The 24,278-nt window shown below is 41.5% G+C and overlaps 1 protein-coding gene across 1 annotated transcript in view; it reads right to left on the bottom strand.

Annotated features, from left to right (window-relative positions):
• Positions 1 to 24,278, bottom strand: part of LOC124165518 (growth arrest-specific protein 1-like) — a 77,022-nt gene that overhangs the window by 41,500 nt on the left and 11,244 nt on the right. Inside the window, exon 2 of the mRNA XM_046542960.1 lies at positions 344 to 498. Coding sequence (XP_046398916.1) covers positions 344 to 498 — 155 coding nt within the window. The remainder of the gene's footprint in view (positions 1 to 343; positions 499 to 24,278) is intronic.

Below are 24,278 nucleotides of genomic sequence, written 5' to 3'. Positions count from 1 at the left end.
CGATTTTAGTGACAAAAGGCTCTTTGGATTCGTGTCGGCCCCGGATTTTCACTGATTCTTAATAAATAGGACATTTTGACGAAGGAGCAAGCTGAAACACACCTGACATTACTGTTCACATATCAAGGAGCTCAGGAGAAAAAATTAGGCAAAAACCAAAACGAAATACAATATATTTATGTAATATATTTTTAACTTTACTCGCCTATAAAGGTCTCTGAGCTTCATTTTTGATTGATTTTTCTTGACACCGAAATGCACAGCAATAGCGTACCAACCATTTCGCCAATCGGAAGCTAGTCACGTGACACAAACACCCACCCACGCCACCATTGAGACTCACCCGAGGGCCGTGGAGCATTGTGGGTCGGCAGAACAGACGAGCTGCGCGACGCGGCATGGGAGCACGGCGTCCGGCCTGGAGGCGGCCGCCACGGCCGGGGCACACGCGCTCGCACGCCTCTTGGCACCCTCGCAAGACTCATCGCTGCAGCGACACTACATACAGGCAGGCAGGCACACGGGAAGAGAGAGAGAGAACACGCTTATTAATCAATCGTAAGACCATTAAATCATTTCTAAAATTAAAACTTACGGGCAGTTTTCCACTTTTTTAATCAATAGTTTGTATTGTCCTCAGGTTTTAATTGCCTTTGGTATTTCTCCTGACGACGACACAAAATGCATTTAATGAATGAATGAATTTATTACTCCAACCTTGAATGTACACCTTTTTTCAACAACACAAAATTAATGGAGCTTTAGGTAGCTTCAATGGTTAAAATAAAAAACCAGCATGGAAGCTACCATCTTAATAATTTTTTGAAACATTATCATTATGAAACATATATGTGGCAATAACTTACAATATACAAGAACAAAGTATAATATATGGACAGAACAAAATAATTTTTTTTCCTCCTTTCACAAAAATATAAAAATAATAATATATAATAATATGTATGTATTCACAAACACATCAAAAAAGAGCATTTATATTATGATGGGATAACAACCAATCTTTGGCCTTTTTACAAAATTTATTTATACTCTTTAATTCTTTGCTCGAACAAGGTAATTCAATAAAAAATCTTCGGTCCCAAGTGAAGAAACGATCTTTTAAATAAAGAAAGATTAGGATTAGGAACTAGAAAATTAACATTCCATTTAACCCTATTGTGCAAAGACGATTAAAGAATATGAGGAAAATTGACATCAATTTCGTGACAAGTTAGAATTGCATCAGATTAAGAGTAAAGCAACACCCTATAGCAGTAATTTTGAATACTTAGGGTTTTTCTTTTATTTCACGATTAAATACTTTTTCCCACAAAAGATAACTTTCGTGACGTTATATCATTTTTATGTAGGTAATATGATATGAGGGGTTAAAATTTTATCTGATCTGAATTCTTCACATTTATTTCTTTATTTATTTCACAGTTATTTCTTTTTCAAATTCACTATAGGTGCCCGAGGAAGTCTGCCAGCCTGAGTACTTGGGAGGCAATGTGTTTACAATAGGGTAGTTTCCTTCATCAAAGAAAACGAAAGGCATTGATTGCGATTCGTTACCCACCATTATTGTATTCATAATATACAAATTATTTGGTTTTAGAAATCCCAATTTAGAAGAATGTTAATGGTCAATTTTAACCTCATTTGAATAAGGCCAGATTTGAAGGCCCGTGCGATGCCACTCCACGTGACGTCACAGGGACCTAGATGTGATGGGGTCAAGCAGTCAGGAGTTTTACATTGCCTGAGATTACCAATGCATGCATGAGGCACAGAGCTCAGGGAAACATCTCTCAATAATCACCTATTAAATCTGCCTATGGTCGTAAAGTTTCCTTCGTTTGATAAGGCATTAGGCCCCACGTTTTGTGAACCACAGCTGGTCATCATGGAAACGGAAATGACAATATTTTGCGATGCATGTTTTTATTTCTACGTCAGGTGGGCTGCGTCAAACAAATCTTCGGATTGTTGAGTTAAGATGACGGCGATACGTTATTTGAGGCGAAGAATATGTATCAGCCAATATATATATATACGCTGAGAATCAGGGACGCAGCTAAGAATTAAGGTTAGGGGGGTTTTAGGCGCAACTAATACTTAGGAGTGTGGGGGTATTGCATACCCGCAGGAGTTGCATGGGCCCTCCTTCAGAATTTTTTTTAAGACTAATGCTTCAAAGTGACGAGTGTTACGGCTTTCCAAGGGATATTCGATTAATCCTAACACTATTCTATAATTAATACCGATCCAATTAAGTAAAATGTATTAAACTTTAAAATTCTCTGAGCTTTGGGGGGGGGCGGGTTTAATCCCCCAAAACCCCCTCCCCCTCGCTGCACCACTGCTGACAATATTAACCGCTTACACGTGCATGGGTAATTGTCTCGATTAAAACGAGTATAATGTATCGTCGTAATCCGCATCGCAGTCTTCGATTGTTTATCTCGTCGTATCGTAAGAACACTCGCACATGACTCAAAGCGAGAATCGCCCACGTGACGGCACAGCCTCCATTCTGGATACATCCCACCCCACCCCACACCCTCCACACATCCTAAAAATATCACTGCGAGACGGGAGGGGGGACTGGGAGAAAGGGGCAAAAAAAAGAGAGAATCGCCCCCACTCCTTCGTAGCAACGACCTCTCTCTCCCGCCCCCGCCCTGCAACACCAAACACAAGCATGCGCCTTCAGGGAAGAAGTCCCGACCGAGGAAAACTGCGACAGAAGAGCGTATGACCTGAGGGGTAGCGGAAACGAGGACATTCGGGAGGTGGACGAGAAAAGACTGGACACCGATGAGATGTGAGTGTGGAGAAGAATGGATGAGGTGAAGTGGACGGAGAGGAGGAGATACGAAGAAGTGCTGGACAAGGTGGGCGAGGACAGGAGACGATTTCTAGATGAGATACGGAGGAGAGAGGTTTGGGATGAGCATTTACTCAGCAGGGGAGAGATACATTTTGCATCAATCGATTACGCTGACTACCTATTTATGAATGCGTTTTTAATTTAATATCCTTAGAACAGAGTCAGAAAATACCATTATTGACGAATATTTAACGATAGCTAATGGGCAATAATAAAAGCATGCCGTGAAATTATTGTAAAAAATTTCATTGTCTTAATTCCCTATTTCTTGCAATGTTTTCCTTGGTTGAGAATTCTTTTTTAACTAATCGCTGACTAGTAATTTGAGGGATAGATAACGTCAGTTTAAAGACGTATTTATTAAAAAATAGTGGATCTTAAGTATTTCAGGAACTCTGCATTTGAAAGTTGAATGTCGTTATCCGTGCTGATTCTTAAAGAGACTTTCTTTTCCCGAAAATGCGAAACCATATTAAAAAATAATAATGCCGAATCCCATATGACACACCATTAATTTAAGGCAGCGAAGTCTTTTTCAATTGCACTCCTATCGGACCTTCCTTAATTTTCTCTGAACAGAAGTGGTCAATATTGATAGAGACCTAGATATTATTGATGTCAGTAAATGATAGAAGTAAAAAAAGGGGTCATATTACTCTTCCTTGAGGTGCACCCGAGATAAATTGGACACTATCCGAGAGAAATCCATCCAAAAAAGCCCTCTGCCTGCGATAAATAATTTGAAGGATAGACATAGCGCGAAGAGACGACCCCTTTCCTTTCGCTATTTACACGTGTCCACGGAGCGACGATTCGCGGAATGAGTTGCAGTTGTGTCTTTGGTCAGCATGACTTCGAATGACAGGGGAAAGTTTGGATAAAAATTAAACTCTTTTGTTTAGGAAGATTACATTTCGGGAATAAAATCTATTTTAGGGTATCCTTTGATTAAAATGTGAAGATCAACGTTTCTCATTTCATAAGATCTCAATAGTTGAAGGTTTTACGCTATCAAAACAGGAAATAAATAGCAGCAGGGGTAGCCAGGAATTTTGTTTATGGGGGTTTAATACAAGGGGAAAATGTTTTAAAAACAGGGTACGAGATAGAGGGTTCTAAACTAATTTTAACATTTTTTTCTGAAAGAAAATAATTGTGTTTTTTTTATTTCGGGGGGGCGGGGTCCGGACCCCCTGGACATACCCCCTGGCTATGCCACTGTTATGTTTCTTTCGTATGAATTTCTGTGTTCAATATACATATTATGCAATGATCATTCCAAGAAAAAGAAGAGTTAACAAGCGTCAAATCACATGTGTCAGTCAGTGAATATTCCCGTCAGTCAGTGACGCTCCATTTTTATGACCAAAGAGAGGAAACCATTACTTACGCAAAGTCACGATTTTGCACAAGTATTTCGAGGATTATCTTTATCTTGCATAATTTCAGAGTGATGCGAAGAAATTTGACAATGTCACAAAACGATGTTTCATTTTTGTCAGTCAGTAACGACGACTTTGAAGTTTAAAATCTCCGGTTCTACAGGGGTCACAGGGTGGTACCAAAGCCAGTGTATGCTTTCACTAACTTGTTTTTGTAGGAATCCTCCAGAAAGTTCCTAAATTGATTTGTATTAAGTCAAAGGGGAAATATATGAACAAAAGCTGGGTGTAACGGTCAGTCAGTGACGCGTAGAAACGCTCATATTGGCGCAGACATAACACGCCTTGGAGTTTGGAAATGATTAACTAAAAAATTACTCACATATTAGAAACTCACTGTAATACGTGTTACGGTGCTACCAACAACGAATCTCGAGAAACGCGACGCCTCAATTCAGTTTTTCCAGGATTTAACAAAATTGATTATGCTCTTTATTCGTGTAAAACAAACGCAGTTTAAATGAACCGAATTAATGACATATTCACGTATCTCACGAGTTATACAGTTCGGTTGCGATGAAACGATGAGTTATGGCTCATCTAGGTTTGTGCTTCGCTCCAACACCTTAAAAAGCGTGCATCTCTTTACTTTCAACTGCGATAAATACCAATATAAACGATTCAAAATTTGAAAAGCGACCTTAAAAATAATAACAGTTGAATAATTGATCAAGAAAATGATAGTGTATTTAACTTTTTTCTCTCTCTCTTTTCCTTGCCAAGCCATTTGTATCAAACTGGAGTGCAACAATTTCAGCGACAGTAGTTCTATAATCTTTTTCATCAATTTTGAAAACCTTAAGCTGAATAAAAAATACGGAACGAGATAAGGATTAAAAAAAAACCGTCAGAACGACTTTTGTGACCAATGATGGAATGCTGGTCCCATGAAGTGACGGCTTTAGCATATTCCCACAGCTTTTCATGCTTCAAGTGTCAGTATGGGATCGTCCATTAAAAGGCGCAATTGTGATTCAAGTGAGAGACATCTGGTGTGTGTGGGGAGGAATTAAGTAGGAGGCAGTGAACCGCAGTGAGGAGAGGCGGCAGCCAGAATTCTCAAACAAGTGAAGGCGACGAGGGGATTCCGCATTTCAATCCGGCACGACCTTGACAACCCATCCACCCTTACACTTGCCTCGTTACCATCGCTATCTATTGTCATCGCGATCAAGAATATCATGCACGCAGATTCACACCGCCTCTGTGCTGCTATCAAGCGCCAAACGGACGTACTATGTCTTTCTCCGGCTGATAACGTCTCATTGTGGCGTCAGGAACTCCGTAATTATGTCATTGTTTTTTTCTGCTTGGGAGTCACGGGGAAAATTATGATTACGCTCTGGTTCTTTCTCGCCAATAGATGCTAGGGAAAATTTTCGATCTTCTCATTCCACTTCCAATTCCGGCGACACAGCACAGAGTCATTCCGAAGGGGCAGTTTCATGAAGTAGGTAGATACGAATTACAAGTGTCTGGATTTTCATACGCACTGCGACCATCTCACGGATGATGCTAAGAACGATAGGAGCGGGTTCGAGACATTCCGACTGAACTACTCCACGACTAATGCCATCCATTGGAGCGTAATACCACAACTGACGTCACGATTGTATCAGAGCCACGTTCCTCATCGCACGGAACGCGATTCTGCGTAGTCGGCGAGCTTCCTGCTTCTACGAATTCAAATCAGAGGATCAAGGGAAAAATGAGTTTCAAAGAAATCCATTTTCCCGGAGAACAATAAAAAGTGGCTGTAAACTCTAATTCAAAACTCATTGAAGCTTTGAGGGGTTGGATTTATATTAAAATACAAGAAAAAGGGTTTTAAATTTGTGATAATCGTTTGAAATTGTTTGTTGCACTAAGGTGTAGGAATGTGAGAACGCTTTTGAAATTAATGTTCGGCTGCGGACCTATTTGGCAGACAATTAAGCATAACGTATAAAATCGTTTCAGGCTTAATTTTGTGGAATAATGCTATATCCATATGCAAATGCTATGCACAAATGGTAATATCCAAACTATTTAATTTAACACTTAACGACCGACCATGGTTTCGACACTTGGTGTCATTTTGAAGGACAAAATCCTTGAAAGTGACACCAATTGTCGAAACCATGGTCGGTTGAGTGATAAATAAAATAGTGTGGATATTACCATTTGTGCTTTAATCATGAATTAAGCATAACATACGTTAACAGCATTCAACAAGGATTTGCGTTTCTCGATTACGAATCTTGGTCATCTTAATTGATGAAGGATAACATGAATTCGAATAAATATTAGAATATTCATTTTATTAGGAGAATTTACAGTTAAACGTAATATTCTCAATCAAAAGTCAATGCCCCTGGTCTTTGGACTTGCCGTTCGTCCTTTCGGTGGGAGCCTTTCCTCATGAGCATTACAGTGATGTCAAATATTGAAAACGCAGGGCGCTTTAGACTCAAATACCACGCAGCTCATCGTGGAAGGACACTGCCATACATCTTTGCGGATTGGATTGGTGCGGCGGCTAGAGTGTTTTCTTCCCACCCCGTGGGCCCAGGTTCAAATCCCTGGGGTGAATATTCAGAGACTATCCCTATAGATCCCCACTTGAGTGGTTAGTGGAGGGCACTCCAAGGGTACATCACTCCGTCCGTCAGATGGGACGTTAATCCATGATCCCCTTGGACCCTTTCATACGTGATAGCAGGCTAATTCCGGCGTCGGGTTTCCCTCCACCCTTCCTTCCTTCCATACCCTTCCCCCTGGCGCAAATGACATCAGCTCCCGGTCGCCCCCTCCAGATACCATATCACCTATACGGACGTATATATTCCATCGGGCGTGATTCATCTACATCTTCGTGAAACCCTGCGGTGGAACATCACTAGGGTGAGTGGCAGGGGTTGAGTACTTCTCCCTTAGGTGTCATATCTACATCTACATAATACCCTGCGAGCCACCTCTAGGGTATTTGGCAGGGGGTGATCAATCACCAGCATGCAATTGGACTCCCACATGCACACCACACTGTCCAAAATACGTCACGTATACTAACAAATTATACTACCAGATGCTGTTAGAAATAATAATAAAATTAAGAAACATGCATTAAGTTTTACATACGTTAGTAGGCTACACTACAAGTCATGCAATCTTATTTATGAGTTCTATCGCTGCCGTTATGATCTCTTATTGATCGTGGAAAAAAAGACATTCTAAATCTGTCTGTTCTACAATTTATCTCTCTTATTTTATTTATATGATCTGATCTTCCGTAGTATGTTGGCGTCCGCAAGATATGGTTAACTTCGTTAGAAAAGACGTTGCTCTTGAATTTATCTAAAAGGTAATAGGTCATATCAAGGCAACCACAATAACGCGATGTAGCAAGGACTAGCTGAGACGGTCAAGCATTCTCCATTCATTCCGCCTCCGGCGATAGAGTTTGGGCCCAAATGGACACGTGCAACAATAATGCATGGATTGCAAGAAGAGCTACGTGCATATTCACAATTAAGTGTTACCTATACTATTTTAGTATTGTGATCAGGGGCGGTCTGGCGTGATTGGGGGCCCTCGGATGGGACTCATTATGGGGCCCTAGTTCTCCCCCGACCCCCCGGGAAATTTTAGGAAATTGCATGCCCGAAATTGGATTTTGACGCTATTCTGGCTCTTAAAAAAACTAAATAAAAGTTATGAAATATACTATTTCACAGCTTATAAACTGTAATAATGTATTATGGTTCTGTTAGCTATTTAGTGAATTTGTTCCATGCATATGCACTGTTATCTAAAAAATCTCAAAAATGACATTTTCGAATAGCCCTTTCAAATAAGCGTCAGGTTCTCTTTAATCTTCCAGCACCTTTATTTTATTTATTTTATGTGATGTTTCCTCACTTAGTGTGTTGTAAATGGAGCTACTAATGAAAACGCAGAAATTTATAATTACAAAAAACTTTGCTTCTAGGAGTCTTGTTCTTTTTTTGCAACACCTTTTATATAGATACACTTCACTATAGACGCGAACGTTGTGGGGGCCCCTTAAGCTCGGGGCCCTCGGCGATCGCCGACCAGCCGAACTGGCCAGACCGCCCCTCATTGTGTTCCAAATAAGATTTGTGTTCATACCGCATCCCTCCATTTCTCTCAATCTCTCTCCAATGCCAATACTTCCACCTCCTCTTCCCCGATTCCTTCTTCACCTGTCCTATCCGTACTTATCTCTTGGTTTTCCTCCGGGTACTTTCCCATTACTTTCTCCTTCCATTGAGTTTTCCACCTAACTGCTCCGCCTCATTACTACATCGCATTCTCCTTTGGTGTACAGTGATCCACTGTGATTATTCTCCATTATTCCGCATACTTCCTCACTTCTCACTCCATCCGTGCATTTCATCTCCATAAGCACGGCTCTCTTTCATCTTCATTATCTGTCGGAATCGAGAATGCAAGAAGAGGCACTGGCGAATGACCGCTCATTGTTGCGTTGGATTCGTGGGAATACGTTGCCTGGAGTGATGCTATGGTGACATGCGTTAAGAGGGGGAGGTGGATGTTGGATGGATAAGTAAGCGATTGGGACGTGCAGGACGTGAGCGGTGAAAGCAGTTGGCTTTACACGCGTGAACACATTGCCGATACACTGACGATAGCGCCTCTATTAGGGACGGGGGACATCATTCGATATTCCTCGCGCGATCCCTTCGCAAACCGCTGAGGATCCTTCCGCTTGATTTCGCATCCCAGCACGTCCACGCATTCTCCTTCGCTTCTCCCTCCACTTTGCCAGGGAATGCGAAGGTTTTCACACCTGACGATCGGGCCAACTGATTCCACTTTCACGTTCACTTGATTCGCCCGCCGCGAAATTCTTTCCGTCAAAAAGTTCGATGCTGTTTCGCACTCGTCGGGCCGCACCTCGCATACGAAGCGAGCACATGGGAATAGAAGCACGAGATTCTTTCCTTGAAAGATCCTGTGAAAGATACGTCAGAAACTTCAAAGAACGAAAAGAGAGTGTAAAACAGATTCAGCCTGATTTACTTATCCTGGGAGCTGCTATTGATTGGGAGGCTACTCGCTAGGCTTAGATTACTTGAGCAGTTAAGAACAAGTATTCTTCTGAGCAACACCGAGAACAACATGTCGGAACTTCGCCATATTTTCAGGTCGGACAGAAACGCCGTGAAATGATTGCTGACGACGCTGTCAACTACCGTGAAATTAGTGATCACTCATGACGGTGCATTTTTTGCAGAGTTCGTCCAACTTTAACTATATTTGTGCTGTGGATGGTATTAACATAAAGGCAACAGGCGAAGTGAAGTACCTGAGAGTTACGATAACCTCGAACCTCTCGTGACGAACACATATCAGGAATATTTGCGGTATAGCCATGAAGAAATTATGATTCGTCAAGCGTATTGTGGGAAGATTTTCGGATGAGAAAGTAAAAGAAAGGTGCTATTTGGCACTCGTCCGACCGCACCTTGAATATGCAGCGACCGTATGGGATTCGGTGCAGAAAGACTTAATCCGTGAACTAAATAAAATACAAAGGAAGGCTGCGCGTTTCGTCATAATTTGCTACGGGCGTATCGACAGCGATACTCAGATGTTAAGCGAATTAGGCTGGGAGCCGCTGGAGAGTCGGAGGCTACGCATTAGGCTTAGATTGCTTGAAAAATTGAGAATGGATTTCTTATAAGAGCAACACGCAGAACATAATATTAGAGCCACACTATGTTTCCAGGCCCGATAGAAGCGATAAATTAAGAGAGATATTTTGCCGAACGGATAGATATGGGAATTCGATTTTTCCTTCGAACCATAAGGGATTTCAATAAATGCTAGTCGTAATTTCCTTCGAGCACTTTTTATTAGTAAACGGCTGGTGGCTCGCAGGGTATTATGCAGATGTAGAATTTTTCTCCATATTCTGAGCGCTCGAGTTAACTCTTCTGTTTTTTATTTCGTTGCTGGGGAGTCGTCGCATCTCCACTTGGTCCTTCCCTCCCCACCCCCACGCGCTCATTCTTGTCAACCTACTGCTTCGTGTCCATTGCCAAACAAAAGACGATCCATGTCGCACCGTGATACTCCGTGCTTTGAATGCGATGACGCGTTACAGATACGGAGGGGGGGGGGCAGGGGGGATGGTTATCATCTGGAGAGGAGGATGAGGGTCTCCTTGGTTACGTCGCCGTTGGCACCGATTACAATCCGCCCCCGAAGTGTTTTTTATTCTCACATTTTTAATTCGATCGTGTATCCGTGTACGCAGTAATAGATACTTTGCTAAAGCTTTGTTTTCACGACGAAGTCAACTGCCACGACAGTCGACTTTTACGGTCGACTCGTGGACATCGACTGAGAACTATTGTGAATCGATTGAGGTCACGAGATCGATATTGACTGTACCAATCAGCGAAGTTGAAGCATTACAAAATTCGCAGCATGATGTCTGGTGATATATCGCAAGCAGTATGTATTATTCCAACTACGAACGCCAGGAGCAGTATTAGTATTACTATAATCTGATGATTATTCTGTCCCCAGCCCAATTTGTCCCTGGAACTCCAGGGACCGGACCAGCAGAACTTATCGCACACCCATGTACTGACATGAGTAGTGGAAAACGACCCAGGGGGGAGTCGAACTCCCGACCCCAGGATTAGCAGACGTGGACTTCATCTCGCCGCACTAAATGGGGACTTCCAAGGGGGGTGATTATAGTCGGAGATTACTTTTTTCAATTCATTACCTGTAAGTAGTAAGTATTACTTGTAAGTAACCTATCGACATGCCAGTCAACTTTGAAATTTAAACCAGGTTTAACTTACAATGCATGAAAACGATGCCGTTCTGCCTGCGATTATATTAATTGACTTTTATTAATACGAACACGCCGACGGGTATGCATACTAATCTCAGCGCTCTTCATGCGTAACTATGAGCCGAATATTTATGCTAATAAGAGAAATCTAGAGGGTGTAAACAATTTATGGTCGTTCGAGACAGAACGACATCTGTCGATTAACATATGAACTCCATCCGTCTTGATCCTCAATTCGTCCCGCTCTCCAAATCTACGTCCCTCAAAGCGACGCGTCGTTGTTTTCTCCCCTAGCAACCACACACTCGACGCAACGAAACACATCCTCTGCTCGACATCATGTAGTCTTGTTGCTGGAATTCGGTCTAATCATTGCCGATGTTAAACCTGCTTTACTCCTCGAAATTATCAGTGGATCCCAAACGATATGCCGCTTCTAATATAATTATTATTATCAACACAGAAGCGTCCGAAGTGCGTCAGAGCGATTCGAATTGGTATTAGTAGATAAACAAATGAATATCGGAGACGAAAGAGAAATAGCGTCGAGAGTTGTGATATAATTAAGCTTAGCTCAATAGCGTAAGTACTGAGAAATGAATTTCATCGCCTTCATTCGATGAGATATTACAACTGCACTTAGAGATATATCGATTATTAAGTTCTAACAACACGTATCTCAAAAATAGCAAATTTTCAAGAGAGACAAAAAACAATTTATTTTTTTAAATTGTGCATAATTTTTATTGAAACTAAAACCAAAAATACATAAAACTGAAAAAGAAGCAAACATTTGCAAACGAAGAGTTTCTTTTTTGCTTGAATTTTATTTTTTATTATCAGCAATAGAATTATTAACTCAGTCCGGCCAAATTTTGAGATACGTGTTGTTAGAACTTAGCTTTCGATATGTATGTGTAGAATGATGATATATTTTCAGCCACATTTTACTATAAAGAGCGAGTCAAATTATCGTGTATACTCTGTGACTCCATTTCTCCTGGGTTAGAGTGCGACTCAATGTATTCTGCAGGTATAGTTTTGCTGTCACTTCAACGACGGCGTTCTCAGAATGAGTGCGGGCGTAGATGTTCAGACGACGTAATGTTGGACTTACATTAACGTCACGATGGTTAGTTTATTTTTGTTGACATCAGCGTTCCCTGAAAAGCATGCGCTATATTCATCGTACTGTTTGTGAGAGTGTGACAATCTTTAATTCCATTTCTTCTTCTGTGTGCGTTGAATTCTTCCTTGAGTGAGACCTGCGCCTAAAACCATATCTTCGCCAGCACATTGGGCTACATCTGGGGGGCATTGATCGCATATACCCCCCCACCGAAAACACTGGAGATAAGAGTAGCCTGAATAGCTCGGTGGTCTGAGCATCTGCCCGGAAAGCAGAAGGTCCGTGGTTTGATTCCTGGTTCAGGTGAAAATTTTCCATGTGTTTTCGGCCTTCATTCCATCTCCACGCCACAATATGCCATCGTCATGTGTTTATGTTCCTGTCTCTTTGTTACAAATACTATCTGTAAATATGTTAATATATTCGCCTGTGGTGACTTGTGTGAATTGAACTTGGTTCAAATGGTTCTAAAGCGAGTCACTATCACTAAAACACAAACACATAAAAGGAAAAACTCACTTGGGAAAAAATAAAACTCTGAGCTTACGAAGCAGTGGCCTCTTTGCCAGCATTTGAGAGGCATGTGGGGAGCAGTTTAGGAGCAAAGGAACTTCATCTATCTCCTACACTAATATCAAATTCTTGGATGTGGAGATACAACCTTTCTAGCAATAACAAATTCAAAACATCGGTTCACATAAAAGCTACAAACAAGCAGCAACACCTCCGATGCAATAGGATGGTCTGCACCGAAGCTTGTGAGAGTGTAATTAAAGCATCACCTTTTTGGAATATTTTAACGTCCATGTTGAAACGACTCAGCTGCCATTTTCCACACAATATATATTTAAAACATTCAATCGAATACGGGTTCGTGACGCACTGCCATTCTCAAGGTGCACATGCAAAACACAAGCTACTTGCACCACTACAACGCCTGAAAAATTAGGGCCGTTATTTTTCAATATGGGCTGCTGTATACCGTTCTTAAGATTGCAGTACTCTGAATTAATGAAGGCAAAGAGTCTAATAAGTACTAGAGACAGATGTAGAAGGACATCAGGAAAGGAAGCGAAGGAACGTTTACCAATTTCTTTTACTTCAAAAGGGGCGTCCATAGAGGTATAGTCCAGACTTCTTGGAGCAGAGAGTGTGTCCTTGCCTTGGTTGACGGGGCCGATGGGTGGATGGGGGAGGGAGGGGTCGTTAGGGGAAGGGGAGGTCTTGGAAGGGTCCCTTCCTGGTAGAAGAAGAGGAAGGAGTCTGCCCACGCCACCAGGGCACCATAAAAACACCCTCAACTCCCTCCCTCCCTCCCTTTGGTCTGGAACATCGGGTGGAAATGCGAGACCCTCTGCTTCTTCTCCGGCCCGAATGCGACCGCCCATCGCAGGTGTCGCCTCACAAAACCCAACGCACGAGCTCCTTTCCCCAATTCTTCTTATTTTTAAACTTTCCGAAACAGATCTACATCTACAGACACTACCACGCAAGCTGTCTCGATCGGAGTGTGAGATAGCACTCCCAATGATGCCCAGCCGCTACTATTGATGATATTTATTTATTAAATCATTCAAAAACAGCCAAAACGGCCTTTTCATTGAATAGAAAAATAAAAAATCTGCAGCTTTAACAAATATAAACTATAAAAAACTTTAAAAAGGATATAAAAAAAGGAAAAAAAGGGATTCAGAAGATGGCTTTTCGAAGCTGCCTCTTGAATGATCTGATGGGCATTGAAAGATCCAAGGAAGGGTGAGTACTCGAAATGGTATTGAAAGTGGTTGGGAGTCTGTAAAAAAGTGATCTTTGAGAGAGAGAAAGACGGAATTTAGGTTGGTGTAGTAGGTGGTTATTACGGAAGGAGCGGGTATTTGAAATAAAAAATGTGCGGGTTCGAGACAAGCGAGTTCTACCTAGCGTGCCTAGTTTATGATTTAAATCCTTAGTTGATGGGGAGAAAAACGGATTCCTATGCTAAACCGTCTATATTAAAAAAAACATTTTGTGGGTCCTGAATACAAAATTTAAGACTTTTTTTCGTTTCAAGTATGTACGCCACGTAATGTGTTAGGACAACAGCGTTGTTATTTAAGATGGGAAGAAGGTGCTCGAGGCAGCGTTTTGACGACTGAGTTCCACACTATTTTACGTCTATTTATTCGGGGGCAAAAGAATCCCTTTATCTATCCGTTCGGCAAAATAGGTCTCTCTTTTATTTTACCGTTTCTGTAGAGGCCTGGAAATATAGTGGGGCTCTAATATTATGTTCTTAATCTTCCCACAATACGCTTGACGAATCGTGGCTCTTCATGGTTCTGCCACTAACATTTCTTTTGTGCTCCTCAAGATATCTTTGAAGTTATCGTAACCTTCTTTCATGAATTTCATACTTGAATTCATGTCAACTGCGTAATTGTACCCAAAACAGTCTTATATTTCGTGTCGCATCGGAAAGGAGTCTTTTATCGTCAATTGATTCGGTGGTAAAATTTTTACATGAGGGAATTATTACTCTTATGTCACTAAATTTTGAAAATAATAATCTCAAATTACAAGAACGTCAAACTGAGGCGAATGGATCACATTTACAAACGAAATGAATTATTTTTTATAATATCGTTAAAGGCAATATTTCAATGAATACTCGTAAGAATAACAAGTCATCTTCGCACGATAATAAATTATTTCTTATTACGCTGTTATGGTATGACTGAACATCTAAATTCAACTCACACTATCAGGTTTTCGACCCAAATATTCAGTTTAGGCGTCGCATGGATTTCGTCAAAATTATTCCGTTAATAACATCAATAACAAATAACTGCAGCGTTGTTAGTTGAAGCTGGGTATAGGTAATGTTACTACGGACATGAGAAGTTATCCGTAGACTACGATTTGCAAGCCTACCGTTTCTAATGGGAGAGCCGCTCACTGGTGTCTACGGCCAGCCAGAGAAAGCCTTCTGAAAAAAAGGCTTCAATACACCCTTAATGAGAGCCGGAACGTAAACCGTAAGAGAAAGAAAATGCAATTCCACAATCGACAAAATCCGTAACTAAGGTGGTCAATGAAGAATCTGAGCTTTTCCCGGTGAATAGCGTGGATGAAAGCTTCTCGAGTTTCCAACCGGGTCAGGGTCTGCATGGTGTAGGCCTACACCATGCAGACCCTGACCCGGTTGGAAACCCGAGAAGCTTTCATCCAAGGTGGTCAATGTCCATCATCACGTCTAAACAATAGGAGCGCGTATCGAGCAAGATTTCAATCAATGCAGCGTCTCGCTTAACCAGACGTCAAACTAAACCGGAAGACGGTGAGTTGACCACGGCCGTATGTCCAAGACTGCATGACAATGGAGACTACATGAATGGCAAGGCGTGTAAAATGTTAATTAACAAATATCGCGCCGAATATTATATATTCAAGCTGCATGGAGTTAAATACTGCACATTATTTAAACGACTTAAGGAGTTTGATTAACACAAGCACCAAAGAGGAAATATAAAATACTCACATTCATCTACATACTACCGCGCAAGCCACCTAAAAGACGTGTTGCAGAGGTAGTTAGGATACCAACTATTTACGCATAAAAAGGACATGCTCTAACGAAATTACGATTAGCATTTATTAAAGTTCTTTATGGATCGGGGGATAAAGGAATTTGCATATCTATCCGTTCGACAAAACATCTCTCTTAATTTATCACATCTATAGGACCTGGAAATATATTGCGGCTCTAATATTATGTTCTCTGTGTCGCTCTTAAAGATATTCATTCTCAATTGCCAAGCAATCTAAGCCTAGCGCGCAGCCTCCGAGTCTCCAGTGTCTCCCAGCCCGATTTGCTTGACATCTGAATAACGCTGTCTGTACGCCCGTAGCAGTTTTTGACGAACCGCGCAGCCTTCCTTTGCATTTTCACTGTGCATTTACTTGTAAAGAGAGCACTTGTTCATTTCATGATTCGTTTCATGCAGCTGAATACCACGATATCCATTTAAATCTCAACCGCAGAGGATAGCTATTTTAAGGCAGTGGCATACGTTTTAGCCTACGCATTACAGTTCACAAGTGAATGACGCTTCTAATAGATTATTTGGTTCAGAAGTGACATTATCATTATGCAGGTCGTTTGGAATATCGCGAGTTTATCATGAATATCGCATGTTTCTCAGACGACGTGAATCATAACCTTCGTTTACCATCGTACTATAGAAGACGTGATCATGAGAATAAAATAAAAGAAATAGACTGCAAAACAGAGAGATTTAAAATGTCATTCTTCCCTCGTACTGTTAAGGATAGCAACGTTTTCTCAATTGATAGAATTAATGGCATCGCTCGCTAGGATCACTCATTGCATGTTTTTTTTCATAGTTCTAACCTTGCATGTATTTGCTCCAGGAATTACTAACCATTAGCAATTTTTCTATGAATAAGCATGTATGTTTTTCTAGCGTGCGTAATATTTCTATGACCGTGCGGTGTGCATGTGGCGGTCCTCTTGCATGCTGCATGCTGGTGATTGGTCAACCCCTGCCAAACACCCTACAGGTGGCTCGCAGGGTATTATGTAGATGTATATGTAGGTGTAGAATAGCAATCGGTGGCTCCGATTGAAAGCATTGATGAAAAAAATCTCTCCGAAAACATCCGCTCCCTGCCCTCCACTGATGTGAGACACTTCTCCAATACGCATTCGATTCGGACGTACATTGGATTCCAAAGTTGCACTAAAATAAAATCTAAATCTTTTGAATTTTGCACTTAGAAGTTTTTCACAACGGACCGTATCCCACCAAATGGGACAACTCTCTCTGCTGGCTTGACTGACTGTACTTTATGAACACTGTTGGCTTGACTTCCAAACTGATCTCCCGATGACAACGACAGAGCGTGGGAGACGACGCTATACTATACTAAACAGACGTGTAACGGGGGGGGGGGACCGGTTGGAGGGGGGGTTGTGTGGAAGAGGGAGGGGGTATTAGGGGGGGAGCAACAGGTGGCCTCTGTCCGGCAAGTGGTTCTCTGGAGTGACGGAGACTGTTTGAAAGACTACACTGCCCAGCGCAATCGCCATGACTACGGACAGGTCGGCCTAATATTTGGAGCGCTCCGGTTTGGATGCAAACAACTACATCAACGAATAGGGAACACAGAAAATAATTGGAATAGTGTGTCCTATCTATAGTCATATTGGAAATATTTTTACAATTAGGATAATTTGAACATTACCGCGAATTTATTCAACATCATCGTATCTTTTACAAAATAAAAGAGATCTTATCAATTTTATAAAATACGGAAAAATCCACCTTGAGCCTGTTTTTGTTCTCCAGTAATTTTCCGTGGCGTTCTTGATTAGGATATCTTTCCACCTTTCGGGTTCTTCTTAGGGACGATCTCTTCACTCAAAAGATGGAGAGATCGTCTCATTGAGCTAGTTTTGTTTTCGGTGACATTGCAGTCCACAAATCCAAGGCGATACTAATGCATGCTTGTCTGCTACGTTTAACAGGTATGTATATCCATTTTGCATCGAAATAACGGCAGAGGCAGCTAAATCTGCGCGATCGTTCACGATGATTCGCATTGGATGAAACCGCGCGTTCGTGTGACCAAATTTTCCGGGAATGGAAATAGGACGATGGAGGCGGAAAAGTAGCGAAAAAGTGCATAAAATAATTAATGAAAAATCAACTTAATGACTTTGGGGCGTTTATATAAAACCAAACACGCACTGGTCGCCACTATGCAGAACTAACAACAAACAGCCGCACATACGGCATTGGAATTAAGTTGAGATATCTCTTCGCCGCTTCGACTTCTGACTTTTTGATTTCATTTTCTAACGTGTAGCGTTTTTTTTTATCATTCCGTGGTGCCTTCTGCTATGATTCATGATTTGAGCAAACAAAATACGGATTAAAAGCGCATGTAAAAAAATGACTACAGTCCTGTACGCTTCAAAGTTTTACGCTAGTATTACCATAATTAAATGTCGACCAAACCCCATGCTAATTTGACGCTGTCATACACGTACTATTGGCGTGTAGGATCTGAACTGTCGCAACGGTTGATTTAAAGATATTTTGCTGCCTTAGATCACGAAAAAATCGTAAAAATCCGATACACAATCGTAGAAGGGCAGATGGAAGGGAAGAAGGGCAAGGGACGGCTCCGATTGAGTTACACAGGACAAAGGGTTATAAAGGGTGTATAAGAGAAGAAATACGGCGCTATGAAAAGGAATGCAAATAGGAGAGAGGAATGGAGAGCTGCGTCAAACCAATCCTCCTAGGATTGTTGACTTAATGATGATGATGATAAGGTCATTAAAAGCATTGACTCATCGCCAAGCGTTGTCCCGAAGCAGACATCAATTTGTAGTCAATTCCTTCTTCAGCCAAGACCAAAGAGCGCTTCTAAGGATTCAGCGTTTTCAAAACATAGGCACCTCAATGGCAACAGGGAATCCTTACTACTCATGCAGAGACGGTAGTAAAATTATTAAGATTTAAGTTTCAAAATATTGGGGTGAATGTCAAGTTGTGGGTAACATAATTTCTTCGAAGGCGCAATCATACGACGGGAACATTTATGGCAAAGTAGATACATACGTTTCCTCCCTGCGTTTCCTTTACTAATTGGCTTTCTCATGTCATTTAAACCTTGGTAAACCAAGGAAACCTTGAAATTAAAGAATAAACCTAAAAAATAAAAAGCATCATTAACATTGAGGCTGAATTCCAGAGTGTGCTGGCATACGGATGTGAGGCACTAAAGGCGAGAGGAACGACCAAATTTGAAACCGCAGAAATGCGATTTTGTAAGAGGATTACGAGAACTACAGGTGGGCCTAAAGGTAAACTGAGCAACGTCTAAATGAAGACCATACTGAGAGAGAGAGAACTGTTGGAGAAGTGGAAATTAAGAAAAAAAGATCTTCGGATTCTCGCTCAGGCCTGATGACGACATTAAATGACTAAATTTTGAGGAAGGAACAATAGGGTAGTTTCCTTCATCAAAGAAAACGAAAGGCATTGATTGCGATTCGTTACCCATCATTAGTGTATTCATAATACACAAATTATTTGGTTTTAGAAATCCCAGTTTAGACGAATATTAATGGTCAATATTAACCTCATTTGTAAAAGGCCAGATTGGCGCCAATGCGATTCCACTCCACGTGACGTCACAGGGACCTAGATGCTACACGAGCAGTCAGGAGTTTTACATCGTCTGAGATTACCAATGCATGCATGAGACACAGAGCTCAGGGAAACATCTCCTAATAATCACCTATTAAGATTGCCTATGGTCGGAAATTTTCCTTCGTTCGATAGGATATTAATAATCCTTATTTAATCCAAGCGCTACCTGCTAGCAGCCTGTATCGATCGTATCGGCGCTCATAGCCTCGCACCAAGGTTGCCTCACACAGCGGAAGCTGCATAATTAGCTGTTGCGTTTTAGCGCGCTTGAAATTTTTTCACTTTTCATTTAATCGTGAAAAATAGATGTCGTCATTTAAAAATCTAAAAGCGTGAAATGCGTACTCCAGGAGTAATAATATTTCGATTTAGGCAATAAAAACATAATAGGAAACCACCCTATTAATCAAATGGAGACGAAAATACAGACCGCGGGAAAAATAAAAAGTTGAGCGCTACAGAGAGAGAGATCTTCGCTTCCCGACTGCATCCGTAGGTGGTCCGTTGAATACATTTCCCGAAAGTCACCATTCCGAGAAAAGTTTCCTCCATGTTTTGTGGCTCTTTTTAAAATGCGATAACATCGACAGTACCATCTCTTCGCGCTCCGGTCGAATGTCTTCCACAAAAACAATGTTCTCACTCCGCACTTAAAAAAGCGAAACGCTCTCAGCGCAACGAGACCCTTGGCTCACCTGCTGCCCTCTCGTGAAAAAGCAGTCGTCTATATCGTCTCTACAAAGTATATTTATATTTCTCATTCGCATCGGAATACACTTCCACCCGCGATATTCCCCGGAGTTGAATTTCTGGGAGAGAGAGGAGAGTTCACCTCGCCTCGCCGGAATTTCTGGTTTTCTTTTGTTCACTAGTCCCAGCCTACTGGCTGTCTCCAGTGTGTTTCAGGAAAATTCGTTTCTGGTGTGTTGTTTCGTTACGTCATTTTAGTATTTCTGGTGGTGTGATTTTTTAGGGGGAGGGGGTATGATTTGGGAGGAATGCAGAGTTAGGAGTTCGGTGTTTAAAAGTTGAATTTGGCGTATAGTTCCAGAGGTTGGCTATTTTTTTCATTTTCGGTGCGGCTGAGGGATTTCTTGTATTGTGTTAGATTTTCTTTTAAAAGTGGAGGATAGGCGTTATGTGAAGGTCCTTGCGTAAGTCCTTAATTCTGATAAGCCATGGAGCGCCAAATATTTTCCTTAGGAGGACGTTTTCAGTTTTCTGGATTTTTGTGAGGTGTGTCTTCGAAGCCATCAGCAAGACCGGAGAAGGGTATGTCAGAAGTGGTTTCAGCATGGTTTTGTAAAGAGTAATTTTGGTTTTCATAGATAATTTTGGCTATTTCTGCAGCAGAGGGCCAAAGGCAGGGGGTTGTCATTTTATACTTCGTACAGAGTCATTGCCGTGATATGATCGAGGACTACGCCCGAGAATGTGTCATAGATGTACATAGTAACAGCCCACAAACTGCCTCTAGAGGCCGCGAATGTCAGGGTAACAGCCTTTTGAAGAATTATTGAGGATGATTAACTAAAAATTTGTCAGTTTTTCTGCAGAATTTTTTATTAAAACACTTCCATGTTTTCGACAGCTGACGTCATTTTCTGGTTATCATCGGAAGAAGACGTAAACCGTGGAAACAATTTTCGTGGTTCAATAAAAATTCTGCAGAAAAACAAATATGAAGTTATTCATCCAAAATGTTCAGCAAATTGCACTGAGCATCGCCGTAATCCACCGACCCTAATAAAGAATAGTAAAGTGGTCGGACAACTGCTTCCCTCCTCCCCTGTATTTGTTAAAACCCTTTCATTTGCTCCGGGGAATAGAGAATTCAAGTACCTATCCGTTCGGCAAAATATCTCTCTAATTAAATCGTTTTAGTGGGATATGGAAACACACAGAGGTTCGAAGACGTTGTCCAACGTGTTGCTCGTATTAAATCTGTTCTTTAATTGCTCAATGAATCTAAGACTTGCATATAGCCTCCAAGTTTCTAGCGGCACACAGGCTATGCTTGCCGCGTATTCGACACAAGGCCAGACGAGTGCGATAAAGAACCTCTCTTTTACTTTTCATCCGATTCAAATATGCCCACAATATGTCAGACGAATCCTGGCTTCTTCAGAATTCTGCAACTAATACTACTTGTTTGTGTTCCTCTCGAAGTAATCGTAGTACCCGTATTGGATATCATATGTCCACCTATACGTTCAAACCATCCACGGCTTACGCATGGTGATATGTTTAGTTGGACGACCTACGCAGGAAATGTATTTGTAAATGTAATTGGCTCCGTTGTATCTTTAGATTGCTGCATCAATTAGGAACAGATATCCTTCAGAGTGGTTTGGAGAACATCACCCTGCCATATTACAAGGTCAGGCGGAAACGATGAAATAAGAGAGACATTTGCCAAACGGATAGCTATAGAGTATTTTACCCCAAATAATACATGACTTTTGAAAATGCTCCGTGGAATACAATCCCTTTAGCGTTTACGATTTTAATTTCTTTGTGAGCGTCTTGCGTCCGAACACGCCCATTGAGGAAGCGGAGTAAATGCACATATAATAATATCTGCTGCTCATTTATTTCACCAAAACGTCGTTAAGTATGGCGTTGAGTGGCCACCACCACATTCACGAGTTCGTGAGAAATATTTTCCGCTCTGGAGAGTTTTCCAAACGTTCTAAAAGCAAAGCATTGGGTTCAATTCGTCGGTTAGCGGAAGTATGACGATCACAACAATGGAAGCAGAGCGAGGCGCGAGTTGAAGTCGACGGGTTTGATTGGACGCGACGTTGCTATGGCGATGGGGAGCGAGTCTATGACGCCCACGACCCTCCATTGACTCGCTGGCCACTACGTGGTGAAAAAGTAGAAGATGATTAGAGTAAGATGGAGACACACGCTTCCACGATGGCTCTTTCAAAGTGACGCCCTAAATACTGTAATTGACGCACCAAACGAATGTAGACAAAAGTTGAATTACCAGCTATCAGCAATTATCGGCTAGATTCAGTGACGTCACTATGATAAGAAGATCGCGATCGTCCGTTTCAGCTTAACCTTCACGAAATACGACTTTTAAAATATTATTGCTGACTTTAAATGAAATTTATCGGGATAACGATTTTGACAAGCAGATTTTACGTCTCAAATATGTTTTTGCTGTCGTTTTCAAATACTTAAATCCTCAAATTCAATGGCCTACGATCGACTCCACTGCCTTCGTTCAATCCAGCGTCGATCCGACGCGACTTCGGCACAAACCTGTGGAAATTCCCAGGTGTAACTTGTTGCTTGTTTTTTTCGTCGCGAGGACGACGGAGACTTCAGATCGACCTCGCGATTGAGCGTACGAACGAGGGAGATTGAGCGCTCTTCATCTGTTTCCGGCCTCGTCCCCGCCACGCCCCCTCGCATCCGATTGTCTCCCTCCCCCACCCTCGCTGCTGCGCGACCCTTATTCATTATTTATGTCCGCGGCGCCACGCGAAACACGAGACACGTTCTCGGAAGGACAAGACACGAGGGAAAGAAATGGATTGGGAGCCATTGAGACTTTTCCTCTGGAAAGAGCGAGGCATAACGGAAACACCGACACCACCATCCATTACCCTCCTGTATTTCATTCAGGCTGTGATCCAGTTACGTGGCTTAAATTCCCGACTCAGAGAAGAAATTTTCGGCAATTGCCCTGTTTTGAACTATTCCTCAAGTGTACCGCGTGCATTGTACACATTTTTGGCATAATTTTCTAAGTAATTTGATTCTCGATAAGCACAATGTTAAGGAGTGCGAATCATGAATAGCAATTAGCAGTCTCTGCTTTTGGGCGTTCCTCCGCGTTGTGTTGTCTTTAGATGACGACACCTATCGACAAATCGATAGGTGTCGTCACCTATCGACAAGTAAACGCGGAGGAACGCCCAAAAGCAGAGACTCTTACCGAAGAAACGCCTCGGGAACCTCAGATCAAACATGAATAGGAATTATTCGGCAGATGCATCATGAAGTTATCTTGAACTGGTGATAATTTTTTCCAGCAAAGCTGGGTTTTGAAATGTCCTTCCCAAATTCTTTCCATGCTTTTTTCCCACTCAATATTCTAAACATGCCACATATCCTGCTTCTTTTCCTCCTCTCTTGTAAGCTCTCCCACCTTAGAACTCTGAGCATTTCTGAAACACTTTCCGTTTTCTTATGCTTTCCCAACACATACCTAGCAGCTTTTCTCTGCACCTTCTCCAATTCCTTCACATCCTCTTTAAAATATGGGTCCCAGACAAGAGATGCGTACTCTAAAGTTGGTCGTACTAGGGATGTATAGGCCACTTCTTTGGTGGCCCTGGTGCTTCCTCTGAGGTTTTTCATCACCCAGTGCAATACTTTAAAAGATTTTTTGATTGTGTGTTCGATGTTTAAACCCCATTCTAAATTATTAGATAAATGGACACCTAAATATTTAAAGCTGTTAGATTTTGGAATTAAACTACCCGAAAATTCATAATTTCTATTTCCGCATTTTCTTCTGCTATTGAAGTTAACACATTTGCATTTATTTCCATCCCGTTTCTCGATATGCAATTCACTAATTTTTTTGAGTCATCCTGAAGAGTTTCCTGATCAATTTGATTTTCTATTTTCCGATAAATAATGCAGTCATCCGCAAAAAGCCTTATTGTCGAGCATTCAACTATAAAATCGGTAAAATGATGATAATGCTTGTTTATTTCAATGGTTTCGGGAA

The sequence above is a fragment of the Ischnura elegans genome, chromosome 9, assembly GCF_921293095.1.
Source record: "Ischnura elegans chromosome 9, ioIscEleg1.1, whole genome shotgun sequence".
Taxonomy (NCBI): Eukaryota; Metazoa; Arthropoda; class Insecta; order Odonata; family Coenagrionidae; genus Ischnura; species Ischnura elegans.
Note: the sequence above shows the minus strand (reverse complement) of the source record. Positions and strands in the feature narration are given on the sequence as shown.